This window comes from Pyrgilauda ruficollis, unplaced genomic scaffold (assembly GCF_017590135.1).
Source record: "Pyrgilauda ruficollis isolate IOZ18807 unplaced genomic scaffold, ASM1759013v1 scaffold78, whole genome shotgun sequence".
NCBI lineage: Eukaryota > Metazoa > Chordata > Aves > Passeriformes > Passeridae > Pyrgilauda > Pyrgilauda ruficollis.
The window spans coordinates 1,262,189-1,289,130 of NW_024529710.1; the positions used below are offsets into that span (position 1 = coordinate 1,262,189).

The window sequence follows — 26,942 nt, forward strand, 5'->3', positions numbered from 1 at the left end:
TTCTTAGTGTTGTATGACAATGCTGCATTTGTTATAGATATAAAAAATGATGTGATTGTCTGATATCTTTGTGACATCTAACACCAGTTTAATGAACAATTATGTTTTTCCTAGTACTAGTTTTTTACTGATGAAAACTGACAGAGAAAATTGGGCACCTTAAATTACTTCATGGACTTTTTCCCCTTCAGGGAGTGCAACAGTACATGAATAATCTTCTAGGAGAAGATACCAGAAGCAGGAAGAAAAAAGCAAAATGAGATACCCTTATCTAAATACTGATTAAACAAAGAGAGTAAAAGGAGTTAAAAATCAGGAGTAGACAGGAGCATAGTTGTGTAGGCATCTTCAAACAAGAATAAGACTGCAGAGAATTGGTGATAGGACATGATCAGGGTCCATGTGTACTATAGTGAGGAAAATTGGGAAGAAAAAAACCAAAAAACCAAAAATTGCTAGGTGTTGAGGTAAACACCATGAATTCACTCCTGGCAGGAAAAACATACTGTGTTATTAGTGCAAAACCAGAAAGCAGTGAAAATAATAAAAAGAAAATAATATTCAAGATGAGTACGCAGCTCTAGGTTCTTGACTTCAGAATATTTAAATTCTGTTTAGTACAAGAGATAAAAGATTTTATTTTGTTATAGTGACTTTCTGGTTGTCTTTATAGTGTTAAAAACTTAATTTTTCAAATTGATAATAAACTTTGTGTTCTTTTGTGGTAGAGAAACTTTACAATTAAAGCTTGGAATTCATCGTAAATGTTGTTGAAGTGGAATTTTAAAGTTTACAGAAATTATACATGTTTCTTTCATAAAAGCAAGTTTAAGTGACAGATCTGATTTGTATTTATGATTTGCAAAGAATGCAAAGGATTTTATTTTAACTTTGCTTAGTTCTGGAGATTTTGATGATGGATGGCATCTATGGTTTGTAATTGTTCTCTGGTCAAGCACATATGAAGACTGATGTTTTTTCCAGACAGAAGCTTATCAAGTACAAGAGTAAATCACATAAAACTATTACTGGAATTTTTTCAAAACAGCAAATGCTTTTGTTTCTTTCCACCTTTGTTCTAAAAAACTTAAAAGATTAAGAGATATGGGCCTGGGGAGGAGAGATGAGAGAGGAAAACATTTCTGTGCTCATTAATCTGAACTTCTAATGTCTTTTTCTGTTGTGAGTCCGTGAGATTACTGAAGAAATGGAAACAGCTATTTTAAAGTTGAAGATGTGGTATTAAACCAAAAGTACCACTCAGATCTCAGGCAACCTGGAGTCTGGATAGCTGAGTGTTAAACAATCAAATAACCTTAAGAACAGTTTTGCAGTAATGTTCTACTCTGTGAATACTGGTGATTATGATCACCAGAATAAGATATGAAGAGGTACTTGTGGACTAAAAAACTGACCAGTTTTCCTACTCTTCTTTCTGCTCTGGCTGTCTCATCTTGGATTTTTCTTCCTTGTGGCCAGTAAATGCTGCTGCCTTCTAAACCCTTGTGTTACACAGAGAAGCTCAAGCAAGAGCAAGGGATAGAGGTGAACTTGTCTTGCTGCCCCTTGGTAAGAGCAAGATGTGATGTATCTCCGCTGAAATTTGACAGAATATGCCTGTCATGCATTCACCACTTCACCCTGAATCAAAAAGATCAGCAAAAGTTCTGTACAGCTAAAAGCCAGGTGCTAAGTCTATACCATGCCTGCAGGGGTACAAAGACACACCATGTTGGGATTTGCAATGGCAAGGTTGGCAGTAGCCAGCTTGGCCACCCATCTCCATTTCTCCTTCTAGTCTGCAGGTGAATTTTATCTATGATTTCCACTGGCCAGTGCTGGGAGTGGCAGAAGATGGAGGATGTCTGCCCAAGCCTTAGCTGTTCCAAATTGAAAGATTGTGTTACCAGGGGTATGACACCATCTTCACCATCACTCTAATTGTGGTGTCTGAGAATGAGCACACAAATCAAGTGGAATCTGTACTATTGCCAGGCAAAGAACCTTGAGCAATGGGAAATAAAGGGAGAGATGAAGTAGTGACAAGTGACAGTACTGTGATGAAAGAAATACTTTCAGACCCAGCCTGCTGTAGAGAATGTCTCTGATTTCTGTGTTTTACCTGATAAAGTTAAAGGCAAGTTAGCTGAATCTCTTCTCAAACAATGGGTGAAAGAATAAACAAACAAACAAAAAAGTGTCTCAGTTATTTTCTTCTTTCATAATATGGTGAAAAGTAGGGATAAGGTTATTTATATTTTACTTACATTCAGAGTGGTGTTGTAGTTTGAAGAAAGGTTAATGGGGACAACAGGAAGGAGGAGAGTCTTTTCTCTAGCTTCATTTCACCTAAAACAATACCATGAGCACTCCTAACAGACCTACAATGAATCCCAGATCTTTCACTTCAGATCTTGATGACCTTAGATTTACATATCTTTCTGATATGCTAGGGATGTAAAGAATTTGGATGACTGGATATAAATTAGAAAATATTTTAAAACATTCATTTTAGAAGTTATTTTAGTTAAATCACATCTATACTTTTATCTGAGTTAGAACTTCAGTTCTGTTCCTTACCTAATATTTTTAAAAGGGAGAACACAGGTGATATATAATGGTTGGAGTTTTGCAAGACTTGCAAATGCAAAGGAACTTTAAAGTACTGTCTGCAGTGTGCTAGCTTGTACTGATATATTTGACAGAAAAAAAGGAGCGCATACAGAAGATGTCTGTCCATTTCCTCACACTTTGAAATCCTTGGAAAACAGTTATTATAATTTCATTTTTAAAGACACCTTTTAGGGATGAGGCTGAGAGTAGGATGAGAAAGTCAGTATTAATGATGAGTCTGACCTCTGGAGATGGATTCTGAATTACTACAGTGTAAGTTTAAAAGCAAGTTTATGTCATTTTGTAACTGAGGCTATCAGTAAAGCTCAGGTACTTTTTAATTTGTTAAGCCATTGCTTCCAAGAAATGTTTGCATTCTTTGTAAAAATGCGTGGACTTTATCTACTAAAAACTGGAATGTAGTTTTTATTTCTTTCTTTTTTGCCAAACACCAGGTAATCCACAGAGTAGTTATTGTAGCATTTTCTAATCCGCAATGGATAAATCCTGACCTTGTCAATATGTGTTTCCTGTGTGCTGTGTTTCCCATGTGCAACTCTGGAGGCAGAACGTGGACTGAGAGAATGTGCTGAACTCACTGTTCTAATGCTGTTTAACAGAAAGATTAGCTCACTACCTCAATTCAACAAAATCTTCTTTTCTTTGTAGGTGAAATGGAAATTCCAGATTCAAATGACCCCTTAGGTCATATGGATGGACTTGAGAGACCAATTCCAACACCTAAAGGTAAAATTAATTGTAATTTCATCACTCTGCTTAAGTATAAACATTCTTCAGAAAGGACCAGCAAAATCCTGTTATGGTATGTTCCCTATATTTGTCTATTTATATGAGTCTGTAAGGAAGGCAGCCTTCCTTTCATGAATTACCACTTCTGATTCCAAGCAGGGATAGCAAGGTTAAAGGAGTCTATAAAAATGAATTTTGAAGCATGAGTCCCCCCGCAAGGAGAGGTTAGATGTTTGATCCAAACACAGTGTGCTGTTATTACCTTCCTAGCATATTTTATTTCAAATTGTTGCCATGCAATTGATTTAACTTTGTACAGTGCCACATTTAGTATCTCCAGGTAAATGTTAAGTATAGGTGTCTTTAGTTTGAGGAAATTAAATCTAGCCCATTACAACACAAGAATACATACTTTTTAAGCAGCTCTGAGCATTAATGCTTTGACTTTTCAAAGTGACTGTAGTGTCAGGATTTCTAGTAATTTATTAGTTAACATAAATTTTGTGATGCTTTACCACTTAAAACTATAGATACAAATGCTATTCTTGGATCTGAAGATGCACATATTTACTGCAAATTGTGCTTCCAATTGCAATTTTGTGCAGCTTTCTAAAGCAGGACATTCTACCTGAAGAAAAATATTTTTTTCAACTGTGTACTCAATTTATCTTTTTATGGATGCATTGCTGTGGTCAACTCTTATGCTAAAGAGAAGTGTCAGATAATAATGTCAGCTTCATTAATGAGCACATGTTGAAGTCTACAGAGCTGTGGTATTGACCAGATGTTCTTGCAGTTTGTCTTTCAGAGGAACGTGAATTTTGGGGATACTTTGGATATAGTTTCTCTTCTCATAGATATCCAAGGTTATCGAATCCTTATTGTCTTCCTAAATATTAGTTACATTTCTTATCCCAACTGTGCATATTATGAGGTTTTTTATGTAATCTTCCTTCAAATTATGTCCAGAAGTCAGTAAAACAAAGATGTTTTCCTGTTTGCATATGTAACTACATGGGACTAAGCATGGGACTAAGTCCCTCCTATTTGGAAAGAAGACATAGTATACTCCATTTCTCAACTCTTTGCTACTTTCTGAAACTGGTGAAATATTTTAGAAGTTTAGAATTTGACATTTATTCTGGGAAAAAAAAAAAGTGTAGTAGTAATTCCTGTCAGTAGCGCTGTATTACTACCAGTTGTTTTATTCACACTGAAGTACACACTACTTTTGATGAAAAAGGGCCATGTTTAATTTTTAACTGTATCTGATAGGCTTGTTTGCCTGGCAAGTTGGTCCCACTTCTCTCTTTTGTTATGTTTGAGCTTTTAAGGCTACAGACATAAAAGAGGTGGGTTTTTTTTTTGGGGGGTTTTTTTTGTTTTTGTTTTTTTTTTTTAATTTTTTTTTTTCATGTGCCAGTGCTTGGTTAATTTCTTGCTGAAAAAGGAGTTCCAGTTACTTCCTTCCTTCCTTTGCAGAGCCACAGGCAATATCTGTCTGAGGAAGTAATTAATCACATCTCAAACATTTCTACACCTTAAGAACTGTATATTTCCTTCAGAAAAATAATAAGGAAGAAGAAAAAGAGCCCCGGGTTCTTAAGTTATTCACTGGTATAAAATCAGCTGTTAGTTTCCAGCATACCTAGCTTGGAAATGGCCTCATTTGCTCCCTTTTTTTTTTTTAATGTGGGCACAAAATTCTCCATAGAAGCAAAACTTTTTGGAATGTTATCTCAGGTGTTTCTGTGTCATAGTAAGGTATCAGGTTTTGTTACAAAAAACCACTGGACACTTCTACTTCAAAGTTTGGGCATACTGTTGAGATCATTAGAAACAGTTCTTAAGCCCTTCCATCACATCAACCTTCTTCCTTCCTTCAGAAATCTTTAGTTATTTTGCTTTGCTTGCAACCTCCCATTTTAAAAATTTTTCTTGTTTTTGAATCGACCCAAAACAGGCATGGAGATAAATAACCAGCTTTAATAATACCCAAATTAAAAGCCACTTTAAAAGTACCAAATGTATTAGTCATCCTCTTCTCTAGAATCTTCCGGAAGTCCTGAGAAATGATTCTGTCTCCAATGACAAAACCAGTTTAAGGAAGGTATTTTTAATAAAAACAATATTGTTAATATTTTATTGTAATAAAAACGTTGCAAGTCTCTTCCCACAAGTGAAGCTAGCCTTCTGATAGTTGATGAGAGGGGACAATAGCTTGGCTAGGCCTTTGAGGAGAATTTATTTTCCCTTGTTTCCTTTAAATGAGCACCTGAATGATTAAAAAGCACTGTGTCTGAGCAACGTTTCACTGAAAACCAGTGCAGAGCAGTGAGCGTTTTCTGTACAAGAACTTAGGTCTGCTTTGGAATAAAAGTAAAACATTCGAGCACAGTCCGTCTCCTCTCAGTCCAGTCAGTCTTCGTGAGGTCGATAGTTTCCCCAGTTTTATATTCAAGTAAGCCTCACTTGGTGTCTTTCTCCTTTGCACAAACAATCTAACATACTCTCACTGGGTCCTAAAACCCACTGATTTCAGAGGAGAGCACAATGTGCACATTGTGACAGTGTTTCAAAGCTAATTCTGCTTCATTCCTAGATTGGCAGTTGTTCGTTCCTTGTTCCTCAGGACATTTCAGGAAAACGTGAACCAAATCAACTTATTTTACATGTTTCTGGATGGATTTTTGTACATTGAGATAAAAAAATAGGATGAAGGATGAGATGCAAATTGGATTAAATTAGGCTGTAAAGGTCTCATTTCATCTGAAATATTATGTGGCAGTATATAATAGTGTAGTTTCCTTAGCCATTCATGTGTATTTTGGGAGGTCTGCCAACATCCCTTCCATTTTCTAATGTGACTCAAAATAAATTGTAAATCACTCATCTTCATATCAGGATTAAATAAAACAGAGGATGAAGAACTGGGGAGACTGGTTTCTGTTTAGGAAAATGTTCTGTGCAAGTAATCGTGAGTCTTAGGCTTCAGTCTACCCTCCTTAGCAGGCTGATGTTTCTCAGTTTATTTGGAATTCTGATTTACATGTGGAAGGAGTCACTTTACTGGATTCCCACCACCTGCCAAGATGCTGCGGTGCAGCTGATGTCCCCTAAGCTCAATGTTGTCATACACACCTCTAGAAAGACATAATTTGCATTTCAGCAACTTTCACATGCATTTTCTCTTATTACTGTCTTCAGTTCTTTTATAAGCATAGGAAACTCCCTATCTCTTGGATATTCTTTATAGATTACCTGTCAATTTTGTGAACACTTTATGCTTAGTACCATGTTAATAACACAGGAAGTTTTGGAACAATCGTGTCTTCCTCAGCATTCCATAAGCCAAAGTATGCATCCTAGGTGAAAAATTATGTCTTATTGTGGGAAAATATGACTTTGCTTATGATGGAAATATCACTAGTTTAATTACTCAAAATATTGTCCCCAATCCCTTTTGTGTTGGATATAAGTTTATATTAGTCTTAAAATGCCAGAGCAGAAATTTGCCATTTGAAAGAGTTGTGGTGTGAAAGATCATGCTCTTTCCTTTGTACCTAAGAAAAAATGATTATTTGAAGACACAAATGAAAAAAATCTGGGAAGGCATTAAAAAAAGAAAAAGTAAGATAGTTTAGGGAAAAAAAATCCCACATTGCTTTTTACACAAATCTTAATATACATATTTTCATGGGGGTTTTAAACATTGGAAATTTTTTATTCCATGAATCTGAAAATGGTTTAAATGTATGCAGTTATGCAGAAAAGAAAGATATTTGCCCTTTTTTTTGAACAGGCGATTCTAAATTCTGAGTATCTCAAGCTGAGACTCTTGTAAACTGTGATGTGTTCTGTAGTACCAAACAGATTGCTTTATGGGCTTTTTTGGCTGTTGCATAAAGTCAGTTAAATAAATATATATATATCTTATGGAGAAATAAGTATTCTAAAAAGTGATAAAATATAAATATATATGTACAATTATTACTACTTGCTCTGAAAAGACTGTTGAATCTTCATGTAGCTAGCCATTTATGAATCAAATTTAACTTTCTTTTTCTCCAAAACTGGATATTCAGTGCTTGTGTTTCTTGTACAGTGCAGAAAGAAATGTGAATTCACTTGGATAGGAGCCAGAGTGGATGATTATCTCAGAATGTCATTATCTCAGAGATACAGAAAGATGTGACTCTCAGTGTAGTATCATCGATACTGACACTTAGTCTATGTGTAAATTGTCAAGTCATTTAGAGTTCCCTTGCTCTGCTTTGTGCTTTTGGGAAATAAGTGATGGTATCATCCCATCTCATGAGACTTCAATATTTATAAATTATTTGGAGTTCTGTAATAAAAAGGGTTAAAAAATTATTACTAAGTTCTATTCATGGTTGCCATACTGAAGCTTGTTTTAAAATTACAAATGCATAATTGTTTTTAAAATCACATAGGAAAAAAAAAAAGAGTAAAAGCAATAAAACATGAACAGGAACTAAAACCTGAATTACAAACAATTAAGCCAGAATTTACATGATCTAAAGTAACTAAGGAGTCTTAAAATATTTTTTTAGAATGAACCTCAAAATCACAGCTAAGATCTTAAAATAACAAAAGCAGAACAATCGTTTTATATTGTGTTTATGCCAAGAATAACATATATGGTTTGAGCCAATAACTTGGACATGTAAGTGCCAGAATAATGTAAATAAAACTAAGAAACATAATATGCATGTGAGGTCTTAGTGATAGTTGCACCCTTTAGCTTTTTAGTTTAGTATCTATTCTTGTGCATATCTTGACAATGATTTGACACACTCTGGAAAAGCTTATTTTTATAGTCTTGCCAAAACATGAATAATAGACCTGTCATCTTAATGTTGATTTGCTTTAGGATTCTGTTTGATATATTTATATCAAATTTATTCCATTTAAAAATATGAAGTACTGGCAACCTAACAAAGGTTTTCCAAATATGAAAGAGTTTTGCTGGAATTCATGTCAACCATTTCCCTAAGCTATGTTATTCGTAGAGTACATAGAATATGATAGCAAAACATAATATATAGATTAACTTGCATTGTCCTCTCATAGCTTCTTGACAGAACAGTTTTTAATCTGTTCAAGCAAAATAAATACTAGTACAGGTTGTAGACTATGTTGGAAACCATAATGAAAGAGAAATTTAATTTACAGCATTTTTGCCTGCAGGAAATGCAGAAATATCTACCAGATAGATTTTTCATTTGACATAGTTGAACCATGCCAAAGATCACTGAAGGCAAAGGAAGCATTTTCCTTCATTTCAATGACCTTTGGAAGCAAGCCAGAGTATAAAAACCATATATAACAATATTAATTTCACAACACAGGAAATTTCTGGACATTTTACTTGTATTTTTAAAAGAAATTATATTTGTTATCCATCTCCCAAATAAAATATAAATCTTTATAGTATGAAATTTACAATAGGACATTCACAGGTTTGGCAATATGTAACAGGAACAAAATATTTTATATAGAGTATTTATTCTCGATTTCAAAATTATGTTATTATTAAAACAAATTAACAGTTCTGTTCCAACTTTTAAAAATTCTGCTTGACTAATTCTTAACACAAAATACAGGACCCCAGTTAAATACAAGTTCTGGCATTTTCCTTTGTGCCTGTTGAAATTAAGATTTAGTAAGACAGAAGGAGAACTACACTGGGAAAAAAATTGCTTTGGACATTGTTGAGGTCCTAATTTATCTTGGGAAAATTTGTTTTTTCCCCTAAAGCATTCCATCAAACTGGCATCTACACTGTGTTTGTGGTGTGACGTACATTACCAAAAAAGTAACTGCTGATTATCACCACAGAAATTAAATAAAGAAAACATTCTTTAAAACATGGTTGGTTAAATTTTCCACTTTGTTTGAAAGAATTGCAATTATGGGTTATCTAAAGTGGACACCAAATAACAGAGCAGCTCAACAAATGCCTGCCCTCTCTGTCATAGAAATACTTCAGAATCAGTGAGTACATAAACATGACTTCTCAAAGAGGAAATGAAACCAGCAAATAGAGAGGGTGCAGTTCAGGGTGGACAGAGGCAGAGAACAGGCACTGAGCTGCCCTGCTGCTCTTAGGATGCTCTGGAGAACTTGGGAAAACACAAATGCTTCGAAGTTTGTTAGGTTAAAATATTTATTACTTGGTTTGTAATAACAAGGTAATATAAAACACTGCAGAAAATACCTGTAAAATTGGCAAGAGTAATGATGAACTAAAGCCTACTTTTGACCTGCAGGAAATAGATGCAGTGACGCTGACTTCAGGCTAAGTCTGTCTGATTGCACTGGGTCTGAATTAACCCATAAATCTTTGGCATTGCTTTCCATGGTAATAGTTTTGTTCTAGTTATTATTAGGATCAGATTCACAGGTTCATATGAAATATTTTGGTTTCAAATATATGGATCTAATTATTTCCTGCAGTAGTTCTGTTTTAATTAGTAAAACAGGAAGTTCTAACATGGATTTAATCATGAGTTATTAAGTCCTAATGAGTAAATTTACTATCTGTTTTCATCCAAATATATTTGAATTTAATATCCATTACTATCCCAAAAAGAGGACTCCACCCAGCTGATTTTAAATCAGAAAAAGTAAAATAGTGATAGGGGTTTGAGCAAGGTATAAGCTGACCAAAGGCACAAATATAATGTAGCCCTCTCATGTACTTGCATGTGAAGAGCAAAAAATATATTAGAGAGCCAGACAAACCACAATCCCTGTCTGTCATCTTACAGGACTTGAATTGGCCTCACCTTTTAGACAGATCTCTGCTTCTTTCATTTCTTGGGTATCAGGAGCATCTCTGAGCCAGATGAACCTACCTCTGAGCTGGCTTCATGCTGGAAGAGGCCCAGCTTCTTTGCAATAAAGGTTTTATACAGACCCACAGAAATACAGAACATTCCAGCCTGGGAGGCACCTCAAAAGATCATCGAATCCAGCATTTCTGGGGAAAGAAGGTTTAGACAAGGTGATGTAGTACTCTGTCCAATCACATCTTGAAAAACTCCAGCGATGAGGACCCTACCACATCTCTAGGCAGCTCATTTTCCAGGGAATGATTGTTCTCTCTGCAAAAAAAGTCTTTTTTCTATTGAAATGAAACATTTCCTGGCTACTTTCACTTATTGCCCCTTGTCTTCTCTGTGTAGCTCCTTGTGACAAGTGTCTCCGTTCTTTTTGTTGGTGCCTTTTAGGTATTGAAAGACTGTGGTGATGCCCCCCTGTCTGTTCTTCTCCAGGGAGAAAGACTTAACTGCTTCAAGTCTTTCCTCATAGAACATCATATCTAGCCCTTTGATGGCATTGGTAGCCCTCTTTTGAACCCTCTCTTGTCGTTCTGTGTTATTTTTGAATTTTGAGGATCAGAACTGGACATAATATTCCATGTGTGGCCTGGTAGGCACTGAGTAGATTGGGATTATGGTATCTCTGTCTCTGCTAGGTAACACCCCTATGGATGCTGCCCAGTATCTCAGTGGTGCTCGTGAGAATAAACTGCATACAGACTATAAAAAAGTGGTTAAATAAGTCTCTAAGTAACAACCTATGAGTGAAGTAGCCATCGAAAATCCTTTTCTAACTTGTGGTAGGACTGATCATGCTTTCTTTCATGCTGCTAGAAATGCTTATGTGTGTAAAATGTTGGCTTAAAGAGAAGTTTTAATCAATGGCTTCAGTTGACTATATCAGGAAGTAAATTTACTGGTTTTGTTTTCCCTGCCAGAATGTCATCATAGTATTTCTGTTTTTTCAGCTATGAAATGTAACTGGAAAACATAACAAATTACATTGTTGTGTTGTGACATTACTGAAAGCATTAATATAGTTTTTCTCCCTTTTATATAAGTTATTTGAAAACAGATATTGTTTGTGTTCTGTCAGAATGTTTTGAAGTCTGCTAAAGGTTTTAAATTAAAAATAGGGACAACTAATATAAAATGACATAAACAATAATTTGTTATTTTATGACAAAAAAGGATAAAATAATTTCCCATATTGTGTGGAGATTTTATATACTCGTATTTATTTTATTTTCTATTTAGACTTATTCTATTGATTTTCTATTTAGTGACAAACTAAATTTGCACTTGCCTATGTTGTATATTATTCATTATAGCAGGATTTATTTTGAAAGGCCAGTGGTAGAGAACAATGTAATACATAGGAAAACACAGTTTTCCAGCAATATCTGGCTCCTGCATTTATTATATTCTGATATTTCTACTGCTCCCTTCTCCAATGTTACACTTAGATATTAGAGAGGAACTGATTTTCATAGCCCTGTCAAATACAAATCAAAGCAGAGCATCAATTTTCTTAAGATATTTCAGCAATTGGACTGTCAATATAGACCATTGCTTTACTGTTGTTGGATTTGTGTACAATAATCTGCTATTACTTAATTAAACAGATGCAAAATAACATGAGTGATAGCAAAGATCTACATGTGGGCATCCATCAAAATTGTTTGATATTTGTATCCAGCTGCCATAAAAATATAATGTCATTTGAATTTGTGATGCTTTATGTCTAGAGGGTCTAAATTCACTGGAACAAACACATGAGCATGACAGCTGGGTACTGTTCTTACCTGTTTTGTAAGGTAATATAACAACATTATTGTTTCAGTGGAATTACTGAACACAGTAATGGAGTTCCACAAAGTGGAATTACAGTGGAATTTTGTCAAGCTTTCAGTTTGTGATATGTATCAGTTGCAGAACCCCTAACACCAAATTAAATTTCTAAATAATAACATACAAAAGATTTGATTGTCAGGTTTTGACAGTGTTCTTCATCAATTCTTTTTTTTTTTTTTTGTCATCCCTAGAGATCACTAATGCAGCTTTGACAAGCCCTTTGCTTTTTTAACAAACCACTAATTAGGACTTGTAGTTTTCTCTTACAAAATAACTACAAAATGTTATTGCACAATATCCATACAGATATTTCCTTGACCATATATTTTGACTTGATGTAAAAAATGTCCATCTATAATCAGCTTATGGGTCCCCTCTGTATCACAGGTTACTTCTGCAATTGAGACATTATTTCTTTAAATTGAGAGTGAGACATAGCATCTTGAAAACTTATTATAATATAAACCTGTCCAATCAGCCTAATTTTAAGATTTTGTTGAGTAACTGACAAGTCAAATTAATATCTAAAAGTAACTTTTCCAGTTGTAGTTCTTTTTGAGACAAATCTGTGATCATGTAAGAAGATTATGTGGTTAAATCACAATGATAGTCCAATATAGTTACAACTGGGATTAATCTTTAATGGAGCAAGGGTGTATTGGAACAGAACAGCACTAGGATGTTAGTATTTTAGCATGTCAGATGTAGAAAAAGTCAGATAGATAGACAGTTCAGAGTGCTTCAGATACAGTTAGGATTGTAATAGTATCAATTAATCATTGACCTTTGAATCTGCATACCTACCTGCACACAAGCATGAAGTCAGCAACAAAACATAAATTGGAGTATGGTGCTGTGGTGTTCTTAGGACAGTGAACGGCATTTTTTTAATCTCGAAAGAAAACTGAAGTTGTTTCCAAGGTTCTCTTTTAAAAAAGTACCTTTGAGCAGGCTTTTACCTCCACCCAAGTAAAGTTTGATCTTTTATGACATTTTATCCTCTTAGGTTATTTCCTGACCTTCTTGGAACCAGTAAACAATATCACTGTAGTCCAGGGGCAAACAGCAATCCTCCACTGCAAGGTAGCGGGAAATCCATCTCCGAATGTCAGATGGCTAAAAAATGACGCTCCAGTGGTTCAGGAGCCAAGACGGATCATCATTAGAAAAACAGATTATGGTTCACGTCTAAGAATCCAGGATCTGGATACCACAGACACAGGATACTACCAGTGCGTGGCTTCAAATGGGATGAAGACAATAACTGCAACAGGAGTTTTGTTTGTCAGGCTTGGTGAGTTCCTGGCTTTTATGACTACTCAGACTGCTTTATAGACTAGGTATTAGTTTTAACCATAGCATAATGAGAAATGAATTTAACGTTTTAAGAAAAATTCTCAACACAAAAGAAAATAAAGTTAGTGCCTGGGGCCTCTCTCCCAGCACAGAACTTCTCAGTTGAACTTGATACCCCTTTAGTGGTAATAAAAGAAAGTAAATACAGATGTAGAGGTCTGTAAATACACAGAGGAAAAAAAAAATTAAAAAGTACAAAAAGGTAACATTTCATTGCCTGGAGTTTTCACTCTGCTGCTGAACTCAGTCTGTGAAAAAAACAAAAACTGATGAGAAGAATGAGAAGTGGTTTTCTCTGTCATATTCATAATTCTGGGCCCATCCTTGTGAATAATAGTTCTCCACTGCTATGTGGAGTGTGGCCTCAAATTCTGTGTTTTGACATGTGAAGGTACACCACACCTTTGAACAAGTGCTTATATTACATTTTAGAGACTTAATAGCCCAATCCGGAAGCCAAGCTTTTATTTAGCTTGCCTTTGGAGCAATGGGAGAAAAAATTCTTGAAGTATTTTTCTAAAATTTTTTCCTTATTTTGTAATGTGAATAATGGATTTCACAGTTTAGTTTGTAGTGGTTCAGTATTGAAGTGCTGAGTTATTGACCCTTGCTTCTGCTGTGACAAAAGTTGATCATCCCCTTGCCACATCCTAAATTCTGATAGTAAGGTACAGTTGGGGCTTATTAAAAGGTAAGGGATGTGTTAAAATAACACCTTGTCTAACTACCTGTGTCTTTATGGTGGAAAATATTTTATGTAAAAAACTAAGTCCATTCAAGTTGCTGCTGGAGCAGACAGTAGATTCATGTGATTTTTATTTGTGGCTTTGAAAATAACAATATATAATTATGTTCAGGAATGCAGAGGGTTTTGTTTGGATCTTGAGATAAACCTTCCTTAAAGAGACAATTTCCTTTAGATTGCTATTGACTTTTTTTATGATGTTGTCCTTGAGCTAAACTTGTCAGCAATACTTGTTTGTTTTATGTTTGCAGGTCCAACAAACAGCCCAAATCACAATCTTCAGTAAGTACTCTTTGAAAAATTACTTAATGTGCTCTGACTATTTTTGTTCTGTTGGAATTTAGTTCATAAACTCAGTAAACGCTGCCTGCAACCACAGTGTTTTTGCTAAAAGTATCTAATTTGACCAAAAACTCTCAGAGTGGATGCAACATTTTTAGACAGAGGCTACATTGGGTTTTGATTTGATTGACTATTCTTGAGCAACTTCTGCTTGCTTATTTCATGTTTTGAACAAGCAAATTACCACAGTCATGTTGGAACAGTAATTGTTTACAGGGCAAGTGTGGGCTAGAAGAGTGGTTAAAAATGAATGCGTAAGTTGTTTAGCTTGCTGTGGTTGCAAATTTACCCATGTTATATTATTACAACTTGAAGAGCCAGGTAAAACAAGACTAGAATCCTGTCGTTGAGTAGCTAGGAAAAGCCTCTGTTTGTTAGTGTGATTTTGACTTGAGTGGTGGTTTGGTGATTTCTGCAAGAGACCTGGGTTCACTTGCTGATTCAGTTGTAAGGATGAAAAAAGAATCCTAGAATGGTCTGGATTGGAAGGGACCTTAAAATCACCCAGTTCCAGCCCTTCTGCCATGGGCAGGGACACCTTCCACTTTATCAGGTAGTTCCAAGTCCCATCCACGCTGGCCTTGAACACTTCCAGGGTTGAAGTATCCACAGCTTCTCAGAGCAACCTGTTCAAGCTCTTCACCACCCTCTGAGTAAAGAATTTCTTTCTAACGTCTAATCTAAACCTGCCCTTTTCCAGTTTAAAGCCATTGCCCCTAGTCCTGCACTATCTCCCAGTATAAAAATCCCCCTCCTTCCCTTTTATGAGAACATTTTAAGGCTGCAGTGAGATCACCCCAAAGCCTTTTCTTTCTCCAGGCTTAACAACCCCAGCTCTCTCAGTCGGTCTTCACAGAGAGGTGCTCCAGCCCTCTCATCACCTTCATGGCCTCCTCTGGACCCACTCTAAGAGATCCACATCTTTTTTGTGCTGAGGATGACAGAGCTGGACCTAGGATTCCAGATGGGGTCTCATGAGGGCCGTATGGAGTGGTAGAATCCCCTCCCTCGCCCTGCTTTGGATGCAGTCCAGGATACAATTGTCCTTCAGGGTTGAGAGCTCACATTTTTGGGTCACTTCCATCTTTTCACCCACGAGAACCCCTGAGTCCTTCTTCAAAGGGCTGTTCTCAGTGGCTTGATCTCACAATCTGTGTTCATGTCTGGGATTTCTCCAACCCTGGTGCAGCATTTGGCACTTGATCTTTTAGAACTTCATGAGGTAGGTACAATTTGCCCTTAGTAAAGTCATGCTGGCTGCCTTGGGTCAGTTTGTTGTCTTTTACATGCTGTGGGATAACTTCTAGGAGAATCTGCTTCATGATTTTTCCAGGCACACAGGTGAGGCTCACCAGACTGTGGTTCCTTACATCTTCCTTTCTCCTCTTTTTAAAAATGGAAGGGATGTTTCCTTTTTTTCAGTCACCAGGCAGTTCGCCTGGCTGCCTTATATGAGGAGATTGTTTTGGCAACAACATCAGCCAGTTCCCTCAGGATTCTGGAACATATTTCATCAGGTCCCATAGACTTGGGGCTATTTGGTTTCAACAAGTGATCCCAAATCTGCTCTTCACTTAGTGGGAGGGACGTCACTCCCCCATACCCACATAGAGAATCAAGGACTTTAATGGAAAGGGTGACTGCCAGTGAAGACTGAGGCAAAGAAGTCATTGAATAGCTCATTTTTCTTCCTATCAGTTAACACCAGTTTGTCCTTCCTGCTTATCATTCTCCTTGGCCTTTCTTTTCTGGCCTATGTCATATCAATAAGCCTGGAAACCAAGTTTTACATTGATTCACTTCTGTTGTAGAAAAAGTAATTAATTTTGTTTCTTTTGGCTTCCCTAGTATTTTCCAAGTGCTTCTCCTGTACTAAGAATGAACTTGTTAATATTTCACAAATACCAACATAAATTGAACATTTCAAGTGATACAGTGAAAAAGAGAATTACTTCATGACTTCCTCAAGTGGAAATAAATTAGGGTTCCCAAGACATCCTTCATCCTAGATTTTCCTAGGTTTTTAATGCTTTGCTATGCAACCTTTGCTGGTTTGGAAAACTAAGTTAAAATAAAGAAATAACTAGGAAAAAAAAATTTTAAATCCTTACATTTGGCTTATGACACTTCACAATGGGTCTTGTACCATTGGTATCGGAAGCAGTAGTGTGCTGTCATTGTTCTGGACCTGCCATTAAAAGATGAAGTGAAGAGTACACTGCTGGTAGATTATTTTCTTTTTAATATCCAGATTGGAGAGAAACCTGAAACTTCAGAAAAACGAGGTCAGGTCAAAGGTCTAGTGAGAAGTCATGAGGGTCTTATCGTATGAGGCCCAGGAGCTTTCAGGGATTAGAGATCTTTGCCTCATTGCATACTTACTTCTGTTTCAGTTTTTAAAAAAATCAGTCCTTCAAATAAAATGCCATGTTTTTGTGGTAGAATTATTTTATTTTCAGAAACTGACCATGATTTTTTAAAAATATAATATTTTGTATAAAATCATGCGGGTCATTTTGTAAGCCAGAAAAGAGGAAGGGTAGAAAAAGGCAAAGGAATACCTAACTGCTTGGAAGGAGGTCTCATGGAACAAAGGACTCTTTCCATTCACTGTCTGCACAGAGCAGCCTCACACTGATCCAAGCGAGAACCATCGCTGCTGGTATTAGTGCTTCAAAAAAGACATGCTTCAGTGGAAACCTGAAACATTAAACCATTGTAACTTGGTTTAAGATTATACCTATTGGATATTAAGGGATAAGAAACATTACCTGTGTAGATACCATCTAGCAAGGTATTTTTATGCAGTTCATGCTGTGGATTCCTAGAATTAATTGGCAATTAAAGATTGCCAGAGAGAAAATATGTGTTATGCAGTCAGACTTGTCAGTGCAAAAAAGCATCTTGACCTTCAGGTAATGAAGTTGAGGCATTTTCATAAAAATCTAAATGTCAAAACTTTCCACCAAATACATAGTCTTAAATTGCTGTGGATTATTTGGAGACACCTTTATTTTCTGTTAAGATCCACATGTCTAAGAATTTCTAGGGATTTTTCTGTAGAAATTGAGAATTACAATCTATCTTATTTATCAAAAGTCTTAAAATTATCAAAAATATTAATAGATAATTCAGACTAATTTACAAAAAAAAAAATCAAAACATGGTCAAAAATAGTTTCCGAATAGCCTTTCCTGTTCAGAGGACTGTGCTTTTGAAAGGTTGTTTAATTATTAGAGTACAACCCTTTAGCAGTCCTTTCTCTCACTGCATTATGCTTTTATCTTTTGCATCATTAGTATTTTTAGTTTTGCCTCTGAAAAGAGAGACATCCTGTCTGTTCAGAAAGATACAAGTGTCTGAATGTAAAAGAAATGTTTAACAAAGACAAGAGAATTTTTTTATGATTTAATTATTTAATGAATGATTTAAAACAAAGCAGTGGGCATTAATATCTCGGAGTCTAAAAGCAGAAGGGCAGAAACAGTTGTCTTTCCTTCTAGAAGTGTTGTTCTTTGAAGTTAACATTATTCTAAAAGACTGCATGTTTTCTAGTCTGCTGTATTTTTCTTTTGAATTGAATGGTGAGATTCAATTTTGCCCATTGGGCAAATTTCTGTTTTGAAGCAGTTTAACTACAATAGTGCCATCTTGAAGGGGGCTTGGGTTGAGAGATATCTTATATTCAAATATTCAGTTTGCTGGCTCTTAAGGGCTTCTGGAAAATCTGCTGAGGCCTCTGCGAAGTGTGGAAGGCACATAGAATGCAGGCAGAAAGAAATTCCCCTAAGCTCTGCCCTTGCCAAGTGTATGGGAAACATCTCTGTTGTCACTGCTGCACTTTTCCCCATGTGACCTTTCTGAAATCTGCTTAGGATGCCAGGAGCTGAGCCCTGTGCAGAAGAACTGGGTTTTTCAAGAAACTTTGAGAAGCCCCTGTTTTATTGAACTCTGACTAAGATCAGTTATGGGTTTGCAACCCTTGATGCCTGTATGCTGAACGCTCATGAAGAATAAGTGAGAAGAAACACTGCAACTAAATAGAAACAATCATTACTTTGTGGGGGAATTTTTGAGGTATTAATTATTCAGAATAAATCTGCGTGTTCTTATGCCTGATTTTCAAGTAGTTTGGGACAACAGTAATTTTTTTTAAGATTTGGTCTATTGAAGAAAATTGATGAAGCAATTGCAGTTAGGAAAAAAACAGTTCTTTCAAACAGTGGGAAACAGAATGTATAATACCAGTAATGTGGCTGTGTTAAAACTCCAGTGAGGAGGTTGGGTTCCTGAGCAATTTATTCTCCGTGGTCTACATATCCAAAGTACACCTTTTCTGTGACCTCAAAGGGAAATTTCTGCATGATGTGAGGGGCACTTGTGTATCTTTATGATGGGAACAAACTAATTTTCATCATGTGATGAATCTTCATGTAATTACAAGATGGAAAAGAGAATATAAAGTTTTGGGAAAGAAGATAGAAAGCAGTGGATCATCAAAGCACTTCACCCTCAGGCCACTTCCCTGCCCCTTACTGGGGTGTTTCAGGTAAAAGACAGTAGCTGAGAGGGCAAATAGTTTTGGCAAATAGGTTTGCCAAATCCCTTTAGCAAACCAAAGGTATCTAACATCACACTAAGAAAAAAATGCTTCCCTTACAGTCAAATAGCAACACCGCTTGTATCTTCTTCCTTTCCTTAGGTGGTGTGGCAAATTTCTTTGGTCTCAATGTAGTTTAGCCACAGATAACATTGTTAATCTTGGAAATTATACAAGATTATCTTAAAATTCACATAAACAGATGTTTTTTTAAAACAATACTAGGTTGTTTCAACTCAGAAGTTACAGTGTTTATTCAGGCCCATAAGGACCAGGTGTTTGATGATGTGCTTCGTCCAGAATGACATGCACTCCTTTTGTTTCATCAAAATATTCATGTGGCTGAGACAGCCATGTTTGAACTATGTATGTTTTTTTAAGATGCTTGCGGTAATATGTTGAAGTTACAGAATAAGCTCATACTTGTGTTTTCATTTCCTGTTTTAATCAAGGAAAAAAAAAAGAATTTTGTGATTAAAACACAGGACTGTAATTTCAGAGGACTGGATTTAATTTCTGACCGTACTCCTGTCTCTGTGTGTGATTGCAGCAAGTTATTTAACCTTTGTCTGTCCGTGTTTTGTACATCAAATGGAGGTGGCAGATCTTGGGAAATTTTTGCCTTCTTCTGCAATGGAATCAGATTATTTCAAAGTGTTTCGGGTACGTTCTTCTCCCCATAAAGCCTGGAATGTTATCCTCTTTTATGAGTGAGGAACTGAGGCACAGATTATCTTGGGCTGGTCTACATTAAACAGCATGTGTTTGTCTTGGCAGATTTCCTGACTCCCTGACAATCCAATTTGGGGATCTGGCTGAAACATGCTGCAATTCCCTCCTAGCCCCTGTGTGTCAGTTTCCCTTTTTTCTCTCAAGGCTGAGGGGGAGGCCGTATTTCACCCTCCTGTGGGTTTGGGGCTCCTTTCAGGGGATTTTGATCCACAGTCTCAGATCTGTTTTTGACTTCATCATTTTAAATGTCCTTTGACAGTCCTTCAGGCCAAAACAGGAAATTTGGAGGAAGGACAGAACTAAAACCAAGGTTACACTAAATCTTTTCTCTCTTATCTATTTTAGAGTGCAATTTTTCCGTTTTTCCTCTAGTTATGTTGGATACAGCCTAGAAAGGCTCAGAAGTTTATGGCATCACAAATTAACATGTAACTAAAATTTATACTCTATTGTGCCCAGAGATGTAGGGTGTACTCAGAGGAAGCTGACAGTCTATCTTGTAATAAAACCCAATTTTTTAATCTTAATGTTAGTCATGCATTTAAAAAAAATACTTCCCCCCCTCCCCCCATCTCTTTTTAAACACCAGAATGTGTGTAATTCAAGGCAGAGTTAAAGAGCAGTGGAAGTACTGTTTTGGGTTGTTTTGCACCACACCAAATCACAGCCTCTTCCCACATGACATTGCTTCTTCAGCTTGAATCTTTCATTTAAATGCTTTCTAATCACAAGTAAATAAATGATGAACAATCTAATGCATTTTATATTATTTAGTGATAGAAGTAGAAATTCAGTGTGCTTACAAAGTTGATAAATTTTAAAAGCCAGATGTGTGTTTAAACTAATATACATACCATCTTGGAGTAGACACAAGTGTCTGTGTTCCTGCGACTTGTTATCTGGGGAAACTATTACAAGTGGTAGGTTTTCTTCCTTTCTCTTAGAGGAGGGGAAGAACTGAAAAAAGACATTTACAGGGAATATATAGGCAGAAAAAAGTGGTGATAGTTTGCTTCAGTCTGCTTCAGTCTGTTATGCTCAATAACCCATGTTGCTCAGAACCCCCCCCCAAAAACAAAGGAAGCCAAGCATATGCACAGGTGATTAAAAATAAATCTTCATTAAAGTTTTACCTTCTTTTTGCTGTTGTATAAATCAAATGCCCTTGTGTGAATTAGTGTGAAAAAGTGTAATGCAGATGCACTGCTTTACTGAGAAAGACTGATGTCAAAGACAAAAAAGCAACCCTACAGGATTTGACCTGTATTTGGGCAAGATTTCTAAACGCCTTAGGAAGAAGTAGTATTTAGTTACATTTCTTACAGTTAAGCTAATTTAGGGTTAAATGTCAGAAGCACTTGCCCACTTTTTATTAGCAATACTGTCAAGATACTTTCAAATGTGTTGGCTCAAGCATTGTACTGAACGTAATTCATTATGTGTAGGGCTACAAGCATGCACGACCCAAACAACACAAACATTTTCTTTCTGAAGGGTTCTTTTTCAAAAACGTAGACCTTTAGCTTGCATATGAGTATTTAAGGGAGTTGATGAATTCTGTGTATTCAGAGAGCCTGCTTCCTACTCTGCAGAGTAGTGGCTAGGTTTTTGATAGCCAAAAAAGCCTAGTCTGTCATATCAGGCGGGCTGTAAGGTGTGACTCATAAGCTGAGCAATACATGGCAAAGAGCCAGTTTACAGCTCTTTGTAAATGTGTGACCCCAACACGCCCTCTTCCAGCAAATTCCAGATCAGCAGCAGGTGCTTAGGTTTTAGCAGCTCAGAAAAACAGTTTGTATTAAACTACCAAAGAAGTTGCAAGCAAAGTTAAACACTTGTTATTCCTTTTAAGGATATATGTAAATTGATATTCAAAGTAGTAATGGCCCTTGGGGTTTTGGCAAGTAGCTACTGCAGCTGTTGGACATCTCTGATATAACCAGCAATCCTTAGTGTGTTTAGATTTTACTTCTTCCCTGTATCCCTCCCCTACTCTCATTTGTTCAGTTGCTTAAATGGCTTTCAAAGTATTTATTGTATGTCTTACAAAAGGACAGTTATATGTCCCTGAGACTTCCTGTAGGCATTTGATGCCACATTGGGTTTAATTAGAGTTCCTTAGGATGCTGAATAGCCTCTAAGTGCATACAGGGAAAGGGTGAATGTTGTAGTTAGGCACAAAGATAAAGGAACACTATTCCAATGAAAAGTAGGTAATTTAACAAAATGAGATAATGCTGGAACACCACACCATAAATCATCCTTTCAATTTTTATGGCTTTATGGTTAGATTTTTCCCTACTTTTGTATTATTATGTTCTTTATTTCAGTTTGAAAGAGCCAAAAACCCTAGATGCAGCTGATCTAGTGTACTTGAGGAAAAGTCAAACAGATGGTATGAACCAATACTATTTGAACAATTCTATTCAAACTAAATAGCATTAACAGTGATGGAGGGAATTGTTTTTTGAGAAGGTAAAAGAAAATTCAGTAAGAAAAATCTGTTCTTTTAAATTGTTATTGCTTTGTTAAGTCTAAAGTCTGATGTATTTGAGGTATTACTACTCTAAAAGTAGGGCTGCAAGAAGCATGTGTCATCAGCAGTTTCTCATTCTCCTCAAAAAGCTTAATCTTAATTAGTAGAGGAGTAAACAAAATAGAAAAATAATAGAAAAAAATGCAATACAATAAAGTATAAGTGCAATACAGCACAATAAAATACAGTATTTCCAGTTTGATACCTACAATGACCATTTATTCCAGCTTCCTGATCACTCTATTGACAAAAGTTAAAGCCCATTATTAAGACCATTGTTCAAATGCCTCCTTTTAAGGCACTGACAGGCACAGGGCATTGACCACCTCTTTAGGGAGCCTGTTTAAGTCTGACCACCCTCTTGGTAAGGAAATGTTTCCTGATGTCCATTCAGAACCTCCCCTGATGCAGCTTTGAGCCATTCTCATCTGCGCTGTAGCTGAAACCCAGGGAGAAGAGACCAGCACTTCCCCCTCCTCCCTTTCTCAGGAAGCCATAGAGAGCAGTGAGGTCACCTCTCCAAAACCAGCCAAATCCAAAATCCTTAGGCACTCTTCATGGTACATTGCTTCCAGCCCTTCCACCAGCTCTGTTGTCCTCCTCTGGACCATTCTGGGACCTTCCCAGCCTTCTCCAACCCTGCACTTCACACAGGACTCAGGGTGAGGCCGCACCAGGGCTGAATGCAGCAGGATGATCCCAATCACAGCTGGTGATGCTGTGTCTGATGCACCCCGGGATGGGTTTGCCCTCCTGGCTGCCCGGGCACGCACTGCTGGCTCACCCTGAGCTGCTGCCGACCAGCTCCCCCCGATGCCTTTTGCAGGGCTGCTTCCCAGCCGTAGAATCAGTTAAGTAGGACAAGACCCTTAAGTTCATTGAGTCCAACTATAAAATGCTACATTACATAAAGACATACTCTCAGCTCAAATATCTGCTAAATTATGCAGGAATTTGAATCTTAGAGCTAAAGGCATGCTTGTAGGTGTGCCATGTTACAGAGCTGAAGCTGTAGTCACTTTTCAGGTTGGAGGTGCTGTGGAGATAGTAATTTGTAGATTGCTGCAAAGTAGCATGTTTGCACTTGGTAATTAATGTAGAAAAGACCACCTCAGCATGTAATGAAGTTTAGCTGCATATTTTTTTACAGGGTTGAGGAATAGAGAGAAAAGTGAAAATGTAACATAAAATCAGTAGTTTGAGGATTCAGACACTCCATCAAGAATGTGCTGTGAATGATCATTGTACCTTTATGTACTCTGTGGTTCAGACTGACAGGTATATCAGAATATACAGGATCTCAGTTTTTAAGCATTAAGAACTAAATGCTGAAATACTGAACCTGGGGAAGCATTTATTCTCCTAATTGAGTTTGCCACATGTTTTGATTTGGGAACAGTTTATTAATGTTAAACCCAGTTACATTAATTTACGGAGCAGTGGTATTGGCACAATTGCTACTCACAGAGTATTAAGCTAATGATGTTTGCATAGCATCATGTGTGTGGCATCTGAAAATAAATTAATTCTGGCTTCAGAATATGAGCTATTTTGCCTGTGGAACAATGCAGCCAGCATCCACTATTATAATGCAGAAAGATTTAAATGGAAAAATGTGACAGTCAGGATTAATTGTTTATACAAAGAAAAAAAAAAAAAAAAAAAAGAAAGAGAGGAGAGGAGTCTTTAAAATACAGTCTGATAAACATTCAGTAAGTAATTTTAAGTCCAAAGGAAGAAATGTAAGGGGGAAGTTACCTTTGGGATTACATCAAGGCTGGATGAGCACCCCAGCCTCCCAGCATTTTTGGGTACTCTTATCCCAGCTTCAGAAAAGGCAAGCTACAGAGCCAAAGTTTGTTCATTTCCACCCTCTTGCAGTGGCTGATCCAGACCTGTGTCTGTTTATTTTTAATTTTTGGGAACTCTAGAGGCCTTGCTTCAAACTGCCATAAAATTTCCTGTGGAGAAAAAGCTAATTTTCCTAATTTGGAAAAAACCAACAAACTTATTATATGAAATTATGATGACACACCAAAATTATTTGATGAATTCTGGATTCCTTAGCCGTGCTAGCCAGACCTCAGCCGCTGGAGCCAGATGACAAGCGGATAGCACTAATAACAGACCGCTGTCTCCAGTACAGACCAGCCCAGAAGAGGAGACACATCCTTACTTATGCATTGAGAGACAGAAATGGTGAGACACAAAAATTCTTAGGTTTTGCTCTAGGTTTGAGGGAGATGTGTGCTCCTCGGGTGGTAGCCATGGTATGCATCCCTGCCCTGACTCTTCATCCCGCTTCCACAGTCCCCATCCTCCTGGACCCAACACAAACTCCTCACACCTGCGCCTCAGTTGGCCTTGGGAGATAGCATGGGTGCCAAGCAGTTTTCTTCTGTCACGCACAGGTGCAAAGCCTGACATAGACACAGTGTTTGGAGAATCTCAGGCGCACATGTAGACTGAGCTGATGAGTGCGTTTAGGTGGAAATTACATAAAGGCTGGACAAATTCAGGCAGTGTTTCATGGGAAGAGACAAAGGTCTGTTCCATGTGTCTGCTCCACGGCAAGACAATGTGACAGCACCACAACCAAGTGGCTGCTCCTTCTACTAGTAGTGGTTGTGTTTGGGGCTTCAATTTATTTTTTTTCAAAAGAGAAGTAAAATGTTAAAAAATTCCCTGGCCTTATTTTTTGAAACATATAATAATTTCCCTAAAAGTAACCAAAAATAAAAAGGAAAAAATTATCTTTGGACTGTGGAAAACTTAATCTCAAATAAGCCCTATCAAAGAGAAGGTGTGATAGTTGTTTGTAATATTGGGAAGTATTCACAAATTCTAACTTTCTGCAACATCGCCTAGAATTATTTCATAATGCATCCGTAAAAAGTAGCAGAGACACTAACAAATATTTCATATTGTCTCTTAGATGTTTTTAAAGACATAATTTAAAAGATGTCAACTTTTTCAAGTAGATAGAATATGCTAATTTTCCCTTAAGATTGGAAAACTGACACTCCAGTATTATATGTTCTTAAATAGTTGATGTTTCTGTAGTTTGAATGAAAGTGTTCTTCAAAAGACTTTGAAGATGCACACTTCTACATATAATTATGTAGCCAATTTAGAGCTGATGCTGTGATAATTTCTAGCTGTTTTACAAAGCCCTCTGCTATCAGATGTATAATCTCTGTGGTAACTGAGATAGAAAAGTCACCTTTGTTCTGTTTTAAAAAAACAGAAGCAAGAAGAAAAAAATTATGACAGTACAGTTGTTTTAACTTTTTCATTTGCTCATATTCTTCCAGAAATGATCACATTTTTAAAGGCATGGGCACTTAAAACATTTAATAATGACTTTTGACTTTCTTTTTACAAAAATGTTCTAGCTTTTTGACCTCTTACAAAAAGGCAGGGAGTACTTTGTAGAAAGCTTATATTCCCCATCATTCAAAATAAAATAAAAAAAAAAAAAAAAAAAAAAAAAAACCAACCAAAATGAAAAGCTTTAATACATTTCCATAGAATTTAATTTTTATGTTCTAAATTATTCCTTTGTCCTTCTTTTAACCTGCCCTCCTCTTTGGATTTGTATAACTTGCAATTTTCAGCCATGCTTGCACAGTCTTTCCTCTCAAGACTTTCTACTCCCTGCCTGTCTTCCTGGCACATATATATATATATATATATATATGGTTCTGTCAGTGGATTTAAATCAAATAAATTATAGTTAAAAATTCCTGTTTGTGCATAAAATCTGCCTCTGTAGGTAAATCACAATGCATTAAGGTCTACCTGAAAATGCAAAGGATTTTGTAAAAGAAAAAAATGACCATATTGAGCTTATCTCTGGTGGCATTTAGGGAGTGGGGTGAGGATCACACCAGACAAGGTCAAAGTGGCCTGGTGGGAGGTGGGCTGCCCTTCTCTCACCCATTCACAGCATGAAAAGGGACCCCAGTTCCCAGGCCAGTCCCCTAGGTGTGGTCAGATATCCCTTCCCCCACTCTCTCAACCCCACTGCCATCAAAGTTCCTTTCTCCTTCTCCTGCATGCTTTTCCCATCTTCCCTGGTAGCTAACATGATCTCTTGGCTCTACCCCCCAGTCACTGCCTCCTTTGCTGAAGCCCATCCACCCCGGTGGAGCTGCCTGGTCCCCTGCGCTGACCCCAAGGCATGAGCAGCCCCATTGCTGTAGCCCCTTCTGAGCTGCCCAGGATGACCCTGCTGTTTTTTCTTGATGCCTGATACAGCAGCATTTAGGATATTTTCAGCTGGTGGACTTTTCTAAGACCTTTTAGGAGCTTACCTACGTGTACTCACTCACTCAGGGTGGCATGGCAGGAAGAGGACGGATAACAGCTAAGAATTTTGCTTTCCTCTGTCAGCAAAAGGAAGAGGGAGCTGCTTGTTAGAGGCTCTTCAGAGAGGGTCTGTTGGCCTTGCTCACTTTCCTTGGAGATGTCAGAGAAAGACAATTTATTAGACAGTCATAACACATTGAGGGGGATAGCATGCCTTGAAAAAAAGGGGCGGGGAAGAAGGCTCATAATGGCTTC

The 26,942-nt window shown here is 36.9% G+C and overlaps 1 protein-coding gene across 1 annotated transcript in view; it reads left to right on the forward strand.

Annotated features, from left to right (window-relative positions):
* Positions 1-26,942, forward strand: part of ROR2 (receptor tyrosine kinase like orphan receptor 2) — a 143,717-nt gene that overhangs the window by 96,257 nt on the left and 20,518 nt on the right. Inside the window, exons 2-4 of the mRNA XM_041486762.1 lie at positions 3,283-3,360; positions 13,072-13,359; positions 14,418-14,448. Coding sequence (XP_041342696.1) covers positions 3,283-3,360; positions 13,072-13,359; positions 14,418-14,448 — 397 coding nt within the window. The remainder of the gene's footprint in view (positions 1-3,282; positions 3,361-13,071; positions 13,360-14,417; positions 14,449-26,942) is intronic.